General features: G+C 34.3%; 1 protein-coding gene across 1 annotated transcript in view; it reads left to right on the top strand.

Moving 5' to 3' along the window:
* The first annotated feature begins 14218 nt into the window (after positions 1-14218).
* Positions 14219-15000, top strand: part of LOC135208892 (uncharacterized) — a 1508-nt gene continuing 726 nt past the window's right edge. The window contains exon 1 of the mRNA XM_064241462.1: positions 14219-15000. This exon is cut by the window's right edge and continues 82 nt beyond it. Coding sequence (XP_064097532.1) covers positions 14893-15000 — 108 coding nt within the window. The 5' untranslated portion in view covers positions 14219-14892.

Below are 15000 nucleotides of genomic sequence, written 5' to 3'. Positions count from 1 at the left end.
ATATATATATATATATATATATATATATATATATAATATATATATTAATATCTATTCTAAATTTACAGCATTACCGAGAATTTTGGTTTTATGGATGGTGATATTTAAGTAAAAGAGAATTAGAAAACATTTAAATTATATTTACAAAAAAGGTAGCTCATCATAAATTAAAGTATCGGATTTGACAATTACAAAATGTTGGTACCATTTTAACAGTTTATAATTACAGCATTATTGATAATTTTTTGTCATATGGTGGTATTGGAGTAAAAGAGAAACAGAAACCATTTAAATTCAGTGTACAATAACGGTAGCTACCCATAAATGAAATTCTCAGATTTGGCAATCACAAAACGGTGATATTATTTTAACACTTCACAAGTTCATTATATGTTACCCATCAGATTTGGCAATTTCAAAATGGTGATACTATTTTAACACAACATAATATGCTGCTCACTTTTAACAGCTGTATTACAGTCTCATACTGAACCTCCTGACTGTCTGATATTATGAGTATGGGCGTGTATGCTGTTAGGTAATACACCATACAATTTTCCAAATTGATATTTGTCATGCGGCTTTGATAGTCATTTTTATTGATTACCATTGATGCCAATGTATTAATGAGAATGCATTGAATTCAACATGATACCTCGTACACCCTGCTTGGATATTTGTGTACCCTTTGCCTGGGGGTACCTCAGCGACCCCACCGACCCCATGACCTGTTTATGACCCCACATAATGAGCATTCCTACCCCACTTATGGTCCCGACCCCTGTCCTAGATTAAAGGAATCAGCCATCTTGATCAACTATCACTACGAAAAATTAAGCAATGACTTTGTAATGCGCAGATGGGTGAGTAGGGTGTGCCAGGCTCCAGTTGCAAATAAATTGAAAAAGACAGACAGTTTTAAGCACACGGGTTGACTGGGGAGATTATGACGTTGATATTCTTCTTATTATTATTATTAGGACGAAGCCATCTGTATTGTCCAGCAACAAGAACATTATAATTAGATTCGTTAATATTATATGTTCATTATCAAATGAGTACACTACATGAGAGTGTGAACTGATCGGTTTCTCTGAATGAGAGAGAGAGAGAGAGAGAGAGAGAGAGAGAGAGAGAGAGAGAGAGAGAGTATTCAGCCTTTAGGTAAATATATAGGTATTAAACATGTGAGGCTAATATCACGTCCTTGATATTTGTTTAGTGTCCGACACATTCAAACTTTTCAAATCAGTTATGCCGTAATAGAAAATATCTTTGGAAAAATAAATAAAAAATAAACAAATAAGGAAACTACCGCGTAAAGGAGAAAGGACTTCAGATGAAAAAAGAAAAAGAAACAGAAGGGAACTTTAAGATGGATGGAGATTGATTGAGACTGAAACAAAACGAGAACTATTTTTTCCTTCTTTCCCTCAATCTGAGGCGACTACGATTAAACTGACTGCGAGTTCAGCTGCTGGATTTATGAGCTATAAAAGCGGAATCACCCAAAGCTGTTTCAACGGGTAATTTTACGTTCTTATTCTTACAATTACGGTGTTGAGATAGTATTTTTCTACACAATTGATACAAATTATACTTACAGTACAATATTATCCAGCAAATTATATGGAATAAAATGATGAGACGAAGACCACCTGGGGCTTAAATAGTACCTGAAAGCTATAACCATCAGACAGTCCCAGAGGGAGGCCTTCAAATAACCATTCTTCTTCACGAGTATTCGAGGTTCGTGAACTTCTTGGGAAAATGGTTTATAAACCTGCATGTTATACCATCATAAGATTTCCCATTTGTAGAAAATGAAAACAACCCTTAATGGGATAATAATGTAACACAAGATGATAAGGCAAACGACTTAATGTAATGTATATATATATATGATATATATATATATATATATATATATATATATATATATATATATATATTTATATATATATATATATATATATATATATATATATATATATATATATATATATATATATGCATATATATATATATATATATATATATATATATATATATATATATATATATATTATATCTATATATATGTATATATATATATTTATCTATATATATATATATATATATATATATATATATATCTATATAATATATATATATATACTATATATATATATAAGCGAATCCCACGGGAAAATGATAGTCAGAAATCCAAGCGCTTTCGTCTTTACTAAGACATTGTCAAGGAGCTAATGAAATACAATTGGAGAGAAAGGTCTCAGCTACACAACAAGATCAAGAATACCAGATGGTTGATTGTCAAAAGGGTAAAAATTAAAAGAGATAATCCAGGATTGTCGGATATCACACGGTCACAAACCTAAACAGATTTGACCCTAACCGAAATTACAACGTATCTTTACAGTCTAAAACATGTAAAAACTGAATATATTAATTTTGTTGCTTATATTTATCTACGACTTTTTTCATTATGAAAGCATCAAGTTTAAATAAACTAAGACTTAAATTTAGAACATTTCTATTAATAGAAATGTTCTAAATTTAAGTTTTGGTTTATTTAAACTTGATGCCTTCATAATGGAAAAAGTTGTAGAAAAACATAAGCAACAAAATTAATATATTCAATTTTTACATGCTTTGGATTGTAAAGATACTTTGTAATTTCGGTTAGGGTCAAATCTGTTTAGGTTTGTGACCGTGTGGTATCCGATAATCCTGGATTATCTCTTTTAATTTTTACCTTTTTGACACTTAACCATCTGGTATTCTTGATTTTGTTGTGTACCTGAGACCTTTCTCTCCAATTGTATTTCATTAGCTCCTTGACAATGTCTTAGTAAAGACGAAAGCGCTTGGATTTCTGACTATCATTTTCCCGTGGGATTCGCTTATATATATATATATATATATATATATATATATATATATATATATATATATATATATATATATATATATATATATATATATATATATATATATATATATATATATATATATATATATATATATATATATACATATATATATATATATATATATATATATATATATATATAGTATATAAATACATATACACACACACACACACACACACACACACATATATATATATATATATATATATATATATATATATATATATATATATATATTTATATCTATAGTATATATATATATATGATGTTTTCAGTAATATTACGGACAAATCGGAAAACCCCTTTCACAACGTTTCAAACAGCGCCAATATTCTGTGAGAACTGGACAAATATAGAGTGCATTATTCGTGTATATGAGAGATTTAGATCATCCTATTATCTGGAGTTAAGCAAGAGCTTTATCCCATGTAATGACACAGTTAAAAGGAATATCATTGAATCCTCTTTTCATCAAGTCAAATAATGGAAGTGTTCTAAATTTAAGTCTTAGATTATTTAAACTCGATGCCTTCATAATGAAAAAAAAAGTTGTTTATGCATATTAGCAACAAAATTAAATATATTCAAAATTAATACGCTTTAGTTTCTCTTATGGTTAAATCTGTTTAAGTTTCTGACCGTGTGATATCCGATAATCCTGGATTATCTCTTTGATTTTTAGCCATTTCGACAATTAACCATCCGGTATTCTTGATACTTTTGTTTACCTGGTAACTCTCTTTCCAACTGTATTTCATTCGTTCCTTGACAATGTCTCAATAAAGACGAAAACGCTTAGATTTCTGCCTATCTTTTGCTGTAGTACTCGCTATATATATATATATATATATATATATATATATATATATATATATATATATATATATATATGTGTGTGTGTGTGTGTGTGTGTGTGTGTGTGTGTGTATGTATATATATATATATATATATATATATATATATATATATATATATATATATATATATATATATATATATATATATATGTATATATATATATATATATATATATATATATATATATATATATATATATATATATATATATATATATATATATATATATATATATATATATATATATATATATATATATATATATATATATATATATATATATATATGTGTGTGTATTGTTATGTAGAATAAAGGAACTGAATGGCTCTAATTACGACCTAAGGGCGGAGTGCAATATGACTGAGTTAGCCACTTACCAGTGAACAAGAAAAGTGAGATCCTTAGTGAAATTAAATTACCAACAACTACTAAGTTTACTTAGAATGTCCACTGAAATAAATATAATTCACTAAAGGGGATCAGAAGTATATGCACGAGGCACAATAATGCTACATGGTACTCTCAGTGATGACAACAGGTGACAAACACAAAACAATGTACCAAACTACTACAGTTGAATACACTAAGTGGAATTACTTAAATGGAATTAATAAAGTTCACGATGACTGCAAAGGAAAATGGTACAAGAAAGAAACTGCAGCATATTCTTCACACTAGGCTCCGGGAAATGCTTGAACGGATATGGCACTGGTAATGTCAGTTAAGTGGCACTGTTTATCTAGTGGCGACGCATACCCGGAACACTTATGATCAGATCTGCAATGCAGGGATTGTTGTAATACTTTAGGGAATGACAAGTGAAATTTAAATGGGATAACATCAGAGTGAAATAGTAATACTTCGGAACATAAAACTCTGCAAGTAGAACATCCCAAAATGATCAATGTAATAGTGAGTTACGATATGTTAATTGGCGTTTCCGCAAATTTACAATTACGAATTTACCGGAGGTCACACAGCTGAAATCTCGTAGGGAGACCGCAAAAGTTATGGGCTTGGAAAACAGTAAAAGGCAAGAAACAAAAAAGAATTTGGTGAGGCTGGTGTAAAACTTCCATTCACTTTACCTTACTTTGAAGACGAGACGTGTGGAGAAACAGAGCCAGTCTGCGGTGTCCAGAATACACAGAGGATCATCAGCGATAGTATGCACACCCATTCTTCCAACAAGGTGAAGCATTGACGGTACAATGTCATTCAGTAGTTGCATACCATTCCATATACTCTCACCATCTTGATGTCATCCCACTGGTGTATTTAAGCCAGCCCAGTATTTATTATGCCAAAAGAAACTATTGGAAGCTACCGTATTTTCTTATGATTCTTAATTAATTGGATTAATGAAAGGGAACAGGGCAGTTCGGCTAAACAGAATCAAATATTGTATTTTCCGAGACACATGTATGGAAATTTCTCGAACCCCCGTCTATCCAAGGTAAAGGAATTCTCAAGCCCAAAGCTTCATGACTGACCTTTCTTGCCAACTCATTTTGTGAGTCTTCCAGTACGGAATGTCAAGAAGGCGAGGCTCCGAGAGAATTCCGTTATTTAAATTTAACACTTTATTTTGCGGATCTGCTCTTTTGTCCTTTTCCATTTTCTCACTAAGAAATCAAAGACCCGTGACTCAGCTCAGTCCTTCATCTTGCGGATGTGACTTTTCATAATAAAACAATTACTTCTACTTTGCGGCATGCTTATTTATAAAACCCTGTTGGGGATTTTTTTTTTTTTATTCAACCGGGCATGTCTCCACTTTTGCGGCGTGTTGGGTAGAAGCCCATTGGGATTACCGTAAAAACATAAAATATTGTAAATATCATAAAGATAATGACCCGTAAGAAATATTTTGAACTTTTTCCTATGACTTTATTACCGGCCACCAATGTGACTTTCGTTCCTAGCCAAAATTATGACTTTTTTTCCTGACTTTATTACCGGCCACCGGGCGTGACCAGATTCATTTTTCTGGCTATAATTTATGTGGGATTTGATTATCAAACATTATAGCTGGCTGCGATATTCAAACAGGTTTGCTTTTACATGCATTTCGTTTATTTTCCCTCGTTCAAAAATCTAAATATAGATTGGTTTCAAAGGATGATTTGATGCTGATTCAATGAAAGAGTGATGGTGTCACTAACTTGATCACAGCAGCACTTAAAGATATTTTTTAAAGGAAAAGGCAAAATATTTTAATTCATCCGAACTTTGCCAGAATAAGGAAGGCTGAGCCTTATTCTTTGCATTAAACTTTTGCAGGAAAGCCAGGGATAATATAGAAGGAATGCGTACGAGATTAACTAAGGTTATGACATCACAAAGTCATTTGGAGATCTTAGGTGTTCCTGTTGGCCCCAGCTTTGTCTAATTTGTTTGAAGAAATTATACTCGCTCTCTGTCTGTCTTTCTGTCTGTCCTTCTGTCTCAAATAACAGTATTGGTACCAAAATCTTTAGGTGTAAAGCTTCATTATTTCTTGTTTATCTAGTCTCCCCTGTTTAGGTGTATAGCTTCGTGTGTTAGATGATTAGGAAGTAATAATAATAAAATAATAACATAAATTAGCAGGCGCTGGTAAATATGTATAGCCTATATATAAACACACACACGCACACACACACACACACACACACACACACATATATATATATATATATATATATATATATATATATATATATATATATATATATATATATATATATATGTGTGTGTGTGTGTGTGTGTGTGTGTGTGTGTGTGTGTGTGTGTGTGTGTTTACATATAGGCTATATATATTTACTAGCGCCTGCTAATTTATGTTTTTTTATTATTATTACTTCCTAATCATCTAACAAATGAAGCTTTACACCTAAACAGGGGAGACTAGATAAACAAGAAATAATGCGCTGAAGTTTCTTTGGCGCAATGGAGCATTATACGCTGTATAGCAAACTCCATTGCGCCAAAGAAGCTTCAGAACAAACCTGTTCCAGTGAGACTGATTTTGTTTTCATTCAGTTCCTCGTGGAGAAGGCCCTCTGTGATTATTTTCGAAATTCACTGCGTTACTGAAATGACAACAATAATAAACCAGATCATATCATGCGTTCTTTGGTTAAGGTTTTATTTAAATACGTACCTTGCTTTTTTTATAGCTACATGGATTTAACTTAAATTGTTACTTGTTATAATTTGTATCAATCACTCATAATGATCACATCTCCCGAATGCTGTGCCGCTCACAGGAGAGACAAGAGGATCTGGCTTTTGACCAACCTAAAGTTTTCATGAGGTCCTCATCTTCTACGTACGGAACTAGAAGAAAATCATGTGCGAGACTATAATGAAACTGGGTTTTACGAGTTCCTCTTCGTCCTCTTGTTATACTTATATTTTATCAAGTAAAGTTTGTATTAGTCGTAGTTGAGAGTCGCAATACTCAGTCTTTCCCATTTTTATTTCAACCAGTTACGTAGTTTAATTAGAAGTCGTGCACAAAGGAACCGCAATTGAGGTCGCTAAATTTTATCTATTTCTATGGAAAGGAAATAGAATAATCAGCCTATCTACATTTTTTTAAGTATATATTTACGATCATGAAAAACGGCGCCTATTCCTATATTCCGTATGAGTGAAGATTTTTCGTTATTAAATAATTCTCCGGTCGAAGCCTTCTGAATGTGAAATTGATCCTGTCTATCTCTCTGAATCGCCGCCGGGTCTGAAAGTTTGATGGATGTCAGCAGCTTTAAAGAGGAACATTGTCATATTGAAAAGAGCTCCGAATAAGATATTCAAAAAACGCATTCTCTCGCGTTTATCGAGGACTCCGCAATGGCCTGATGGCTGTCGGTTTAGTTCACTTTAAAGTTCGGGGAATTGTACATAAAGTATGATGGTTGCGTTCAACGTTGTCATTCTTCATTAGGTTTTTACCTGTTAGACAGGTATAATAAAAAATAAATAGATAAATAGAATGATATATAAAAAAAAGAATGAGAGCGGCAGAGAAACAAATAAACACAGACCTGCGGAATGGGATTAAGATTGAAAGATAAAAGTAAGAAAACAAGGAGAAATACACAAGAGGGAGTGGCAGAGAACGGAAATAAAGATATATAATTGCAAGCAGTCTTAGACCACTGATAGTTTTTTACTGATAGATACTCGGCACTTTACCATACCTGTAATTTACTTTGTCAGAAGCAGGATTTATCAAGGGTTAGAGAAACATCAAGATCTTATTTATAGTTCCTTCATGGATACATCATCTGCGAAAGAAATAAGATTCCAAGTGAAAAACGCGTTTGTTTTCTTTGCCTCGACCTCCACAACCGATGGGGCAATGTCTCGTGGCTTTAACATCTGATACGATTTCTGCAACTTTGGCACTTTTCTTTTGAAATGAGTCAAACAGTTTCGTGCACGAACACAATTCGTTTGATGGCTGGCTTTTTATGTTGTCATTTTTGTCTGGGTTATAGGTAGCCGGTATGAATTAGGAAAATCCCAACACCTTCCTCCATTCATTAAGTGGGAAGAAATGTCTATTTCCAGGTGTAAGTAGAATATCTCAAGAAGGGGGTAACAGAATTTAATGAACTTGGTAAATAAATTTAAAGAATCTTGAGGATATTTACCTTAGAAGGGAATTGACAGAGATATTAAGATCTTGCAGTTGATTAAGTATGCCAAGTTTCATCACATTATGTTTTCTCTTCTCGATGCCCCGCCAACAATCAGATGGCCAAAAGACGACCGACAACTCACAGAATGTTGGGGTCATCAGCTGATTAAATGCTTCACTTCAGCTACTTATTACAACGTACTCGTTTTTTATCTGTTTTATTCTCCGAAGAGAAAAATGATCTCAGACACGTTTATATAAAGATACTCATCATAGCTAATCACTTGATGAAAAAATCTGCAGGTGAAAGGTAAAAGAAATAATGTATCGTAGCAGAGGCGGAATGGATCAAATAGACTTGAGCGCAGCCTGTGAGGTGGTTGGTGAAATTGAATTTGCTCGAGAAAGCGGTACAATATTACTCTGCGTCATGAGGCATCCAGTGAAGCGAAACGAATCCTTAGCAATATACATTGAATTATTTCGCTTTCTATTTGCTTTTTGAAAACATAGAGACTAAATTATGTAGTGCGTTGCAAGCATACTACGATTAGTGTATGCTATGTTACGATAACAGTGTTGCCTTTGGCGTGAGGTCATTTATAAATCATTTGTCCCAGTAATACCTTTTCCCATTTAGCTTTCTGACCTCTTTTATCAAAGCTTTGCTTTTCCAATGTTGACTTTAAGCAAAAATTTTGCTTGTTTATTTCATGTGTGAATCTCTCTTTTCTTCGTTATACATATTTTCAATCTTGCTGTGACATAATATCAAATAATCGTTTTAGTAATTTCACAAGTACTCTTCGATTTTTTAGATAATTTATTTATCTACCTTATTTTTATGAGCATCTAATTATTTTGTAAAGACCAAAACATACTGTTGTCGTTTATGTACTATAAATCGGTTTACGGAGCCTAAATGACCACAAGGCTGCATCGAACCGTATCGGATAGTACATAAAAAAAGAAGTCAAAATCAACCGATAAATTAAGAAAAAGAATATTTTGATATGTAAATAGAAAAACCTGGTACCGATGTTTTTAAACACGTACAGGGGTTTTTGAATTATGTTGATTTTATTTTACAATAGTGTGGGAGAGAATTGTAGTTCTTAAGGGTAGGCTCCACTTTGGAGGGGTGCCGATCGTAAAAATATTTGCCAAAAATACACTAATCAAGACAGGCTAATGAATTTATCAGGTATTATTAGCACTATAATACCGCATATTCTCTGTGAGTTTTATCATCCTACAGGGAAAATAAATGATTTTAAGAAAAAAAAATGATTTTAAGAAAAAAAATGTACTGAAGGTCATTTGGTGATCGGTGAGAAACTACAGTCTTGAATAGAAATTCGGTCTGACAGAATGTTGGTATATTCCCTTGGAACATGCACATAAATCATTATCAAAATATAACAGTAAATAAGCACGTAACAACAACAAAAAAGAGAGCAACAACTGAAGCGAAAGCGCAGCCGATAAATATGGAAATCGCAAATATAAACAAAAATATTATAGTATCCCTCTAAATTGGTCGATGTCTCTTCTACGTTTTCTACGAGTAGTTTCATCTCAGAAAACCATTTTAGGGGTATCTAAGCAAATTTTTCAAGTTTCTTGTCCTCAGAAAAAATAGCTTTTTCGCTTTTTCTTTTCTCTGGTTTGTTGGTTTTTTCGGGAAGGGGGGTGGGGGGGGGGTGGGGGGGGTATTTTCTTTTGATTGTCCTACATAATATAATTTTTAGATGTTTTAGGCTATCAAGTGACATAATAACTACAATCTCTCTGAAGGTTTTGTCCCTAAATCGAGGTTTGAATTTTTTCTGAATATTTCTTCCTAGCTATAGCCTTATTTTTCGGCGGGGCTTTCGCTGAACTTACCTGAAGTTGTTGCTCTTTTTTTTGTTATTACGTGCTTACTTACTGTTCTATTTTGATAATACTTTATGTGCATGTTCTAGGGGGATATACAAACATTCTGTCAGACCGAATTTCTATTCAAGACTGTAGTTTCTCACCGATCATCAAATAACCTTCAATACAAGGGCCCTGAATTTCACATTTTTTTTCATAAAATCATTTATTTTCCCTGTAGGATGATAAAACTCACAGAGAATATGCATTATTATAGTGCAAATAATGCCTGATAAATTCATTAGCCTGTCTTGATTAGTGTATTTTTGGCAAATATTTTTACGATCTCTTACGATCGGCACCGCTCCAAAGTAAGGATAGGCTCCACTTTGGAGGGGTGCCGATCGTAAAAATATTTGCCAAAAATACACTAATCAAGACAGGCTAATGAATTTATCAGGCATTATTAGCACTATAATAACGCATATTCTCTGCGAGTTTTATCATCCTACAGGGAAAATAAATGATTTTATGAAAAAAAATGTGAAATTCAGGGCCCCTTGTACTAAAGGTTATTTGGTGATCGGTGAGAAACTACAGTCTTGAATAGAAATTCAGTCTGTAGGTATGTTGGTATATCCACCTGAAACATGCACATAAATCATTATCAAAATAGAACAGTAAATAAGCACGTAATATCAAAAAAAAAGAGAGCAACAACTGAAGCGAAAGCACAGCCGATAAATATGGAAATCGCAAATATTATAGTATATCTCTCTAAATTGGTCGATGTCGTTTTCTACATTTCCTACGAGTAGTTTCATCTCAGAAAACCATTTTAGGGGTATCTAACCTAATTATTCAAGTTTCTTGTCCTCAGAAAAAATCGCTTTTTCGCTTTTTCTCTGGTTTGGTTTTTTCGGGAAGGGGGGAGGCGGTATTTCTTTGATTGTCCTAAATAATATAATTTTTAGATGTTTTAGGCTATCAAGTGACATAATAACTACAAACTCTCAGAAAGTGTTGTCCCTAAATCGAGGTTTGATTTTTTTCTGAATATTTCTTCCTAGCTATTGTCTCAATTTTCGGCGGGGCTTTCGCTGAACTTACCTGAAGTTGTTGCTCTTTTTTTTGTTATTACGTGCTTATTTACTGTTCTATTTTGATAATACTTTATGTGCATGTTCCAGGTGGATATACCAACATACCTACAGACCGAATTTCTATTCAAGACTGTAGTTTCTCACCGATCACCAAATAACCTTCAGTACAGGGGGCCCTGAATTTCACATTTTTTTTCATAAAATCATTTGTTTTCCCTGTAGGATGATAAAACTCACAGAGAATATGCGATATTATATTGCTAATAATGCCTGAAAATTTCATTAGCCTGTCTAGATTAGTGTATTTTTGGCAAATATTTTTACGATCTTTTACGATCGGCACCCCTCCAAAGTGGAGCCTTAATATATGCAGGCAGGACGAATGCTTATGAAACCCAGTAACCAGATTGAACGGGGTAATTTCTCTTCCTTAGGGAAAAATCCTTTGACTTGATTCATTCTTTGCTCTGCTTTGCAAGTGTCCAGATTATTCCTCATAAATCTGGGTAAAAAACATTATTACCTTAGTCATTTTCATCTTTCAAAAGGTTTTGAAAAAATACTAAATGGATGAGATAACAAATCTCTCCTCCGTTCATGTTTCATTCTAAACTTTAATTACAAATGATTAATCATAATGATGTGTGAAATGAATGAGATACTCGAGGCATTTTTTCTGAAATAATAAGAAAATTGAGTGAATATGGAGTGGATTAATTAGGGTTTAAAATAAGTGTTTAATGGTGGGATTAAAGCAATGACCAGGTGACTTGTGCATCAAGTGAGTAAGTGGTGCCAAATCTTGATTGATTTATTAATAGGAGTAACTTCCATACAATGCTCATTTTTATTCGGATGAATTCGGTATTAGAAGCTTATGAAAGCCAGGAAGATCCAGGAGGCTTGTTAGGACAGGTATTCACGATCAGGTTTACCCCTCAGTTCACCCATGACAGCTCAACGGATGAGCGTCCACATGAGAAGAGTAGAACTGTCCGCCAGACCGTCAATTCGAGGTCATTGCCCTCAGTTCTCTCTCGCCTAGTCTTCGTCGTGACAACGCTATATGGCAGCGATGGAAACTCCACTGGCTGAAAAGGAGGTGGAGCTATATCGACAAACTACTGTGGTGATCCACTTAAAAGTAGGAAAAAAACAAAAAGTTGTAATCGAGTATGGTCTAAATATTGACTGTTAAAGAGAGATGTCTATTGTTGTACAATACTATTGATGAAGCATACTTTCAATGGTAACAGCTTTCATAAAAAGGAAGAAGACTGGCCTAGGCCTATACCAAATTGTTTGTATCACATGGCAATAAATAAGAAAAAAAAATATTATGCGATATGGACTCACAACGGTCTACAAATAGCGCCGCAGTATCTAAAAATAAATTAAATTAGGCTTATACATAGTCCATTCATAATCTGGTCCCAGAGGCTGAGATCCATTCCAGGCGAAATCCACCGCGAACTGTCATAGAATCGTTGTTTACTTTCCACGCATACAATCACCTTCAGTCGGTCGGAAGAACTTTAGGCAACGCCATCAGTTCATCAGTTCTGGTGAGCGGACTGACTTACCCCGCAATTTGCCGTCTTCAAGTAAGTGTTAACGCCCAGATTTTGGCGCCTCTGTGGCGTGGTCGGTATGGTGTTGGCGCACCACCTCGGTGGTCGCGAGTTCGATTCTCGAGAATTCCATTGAGGTGTGAGAGATGTGTATTTCTGGTGATAGAAGTTCACTTTCGACTCGGTTCGGAAGTCACATAAAGCAATTGGTCCCGTAGCTGAATAACCACTGGTTCCATGCAACGTAAAAACACCATTCAAACAATAACGCCCAGATTCGATGGACTGACAGAAACTGATCGTGAATACCTTGTCTTAGAATGGAAGGTGTAAAGTTATTTGAAGCGTTTCACAGACTTACTTGGGTGCAAATGTAATGGTAAGATGTAATGGTAAGATGGGGGAGAGAGAGAGAGAGAGAGAGAGAGAGAGCACCTTATTATGAATGAACTTCCAGAAATATAGGAAACCCGCTATTGATACTAAACTTAGTTTCATCACAAACATTATTGTCAGTCGATGGTTGATATCGCCATTAACAGATGAGTTATCAGAAACTCTCTCTCTCTCTCTCTCTCTCTCTCTCTCTCTCTCACTCTCTTATGGTGGTAGTCATGATGCTGAAAACGACCTATTCTGATAATTTTTGTGTTTAGTTTGTGAATTTTTATTACTGACTTGTGGTATTCAAGGTGAATTGTTCATTGTACTTCCTACTAAAAGAGAACGTTTTTCTTTTTCATCACTGATAATGGTTTCTTGATCATGTTTCATTTACTGCCCGTGTCCTTTTAGTAAACTTTTTACCAGTTTTCCGTTTTTTATCATTTCCTTTAACCGTCGTTAGTAAAACTGATTCCAATTTAATTTTCTCGTGAATGCTCAGCTTTAAAGACCTTTCCCCCTCAATTCTTCGTTTGCATGCTGCTTTGTCACTGTTATAGATCCATCTATGTATATACTTAGTATATTACAGATGTATCATCGTATTGCCCATCTTCCAGATATTTTGTCAATCATTACTCGATAGCCAATTTTCTTTATATCATCGGATCTCTAAAATCTTTTTCAACAATAGTTATTTATTTGTGCTCTACGTGCAAAGATCTTCATGGGTACTTTTCATAGTCCCGTAGTACAGAATAGAACGGGAAAGTACACTTGTTTCCACGCAATTCGAATTCTTTGTTACGTACAAGGTCGATTCTTAGCCAGGACGCCATTAACCCTTTAATGACCCGAGATCCCGTTTGAGATCTTTAAAACAGCTACTTTCGGGTAGTCGTGGTGAACAAGTTTGAGCTTGTATGAAATTGACGCTTTGGCAACTCATAGCTACACTCCTCTGCTCTTTGAATCAACCAATCAGAAGCCGCCAGGCCCTCGCACAAAAGCTGGAGGGCCTTCGACAGACACCGCAGTCGTGCGCAAGTTGGAAAACAGTGAAGACGTGCCGCAGTAACCTCCAAGTTTCCCCCCCCTCCGAACTTCGTAATCATGGTAAGCACACAGTGACTGTGGGATAGTGAAGCCTAGTGATATACTTACCTTTTGATGTTGGTTTGAAGGGCTGTAGTGTTACTGACGTGTCGTAGTGACAAAAAAAAAAGTATAGATCCCTTGCGGGATACTTCGGTCGTTCTTAGGCGGACCACGCTCATCCCATGAGGGATGTATCGGACCGTAACGGTTACAACGGCCAGTAGAATACGACGTCAAGTAATTTTTTTAGTGCTTGTTTTAGACATTTGTGAATAATTTTAACAATATTTCTAGATATAATAGTGATGATTTATAGATGTTAGGCTCATGTGCATATAAATTATTACCTTACAAGGGATTGAATGATAGGTTTTTGTTAGGGAAAGTTACATTTTTCTTTCATTACATGATTTTAAAGTTGTTTTTTTTTATTTTTGCAGTTTCAAAGCAGTATGTTTTATGGGCAACGCAATGCTGCATTGGAGACTCAGGAACATGTACCATGGGTAGCCCCTGACGACGCTGAAGGAAGTGATGTCGACGTGAGCCCTTTGGACATT

The sequence above is a fragment of the Macrobrachium nipponense genome, chromosome 37 (assembly GCF_015104395.2).
Source record: "Macrobrachium nipponense isolate FS-2020 chromosome 37, ASM1510439v2, whole genome shotgun sequence".
In the NCBI taxonomy this organism is placed as follows: domain Eukaryota; kingdom Metazoa; phylum Arthropoda; class Malacostraca; order Decapoda; family Palaemonidae; genus Macrobrachium; species Macrobrachium nipponense.
This window is presented reverse-complemented; position numbering and strand designations above follow the sequence as displayed.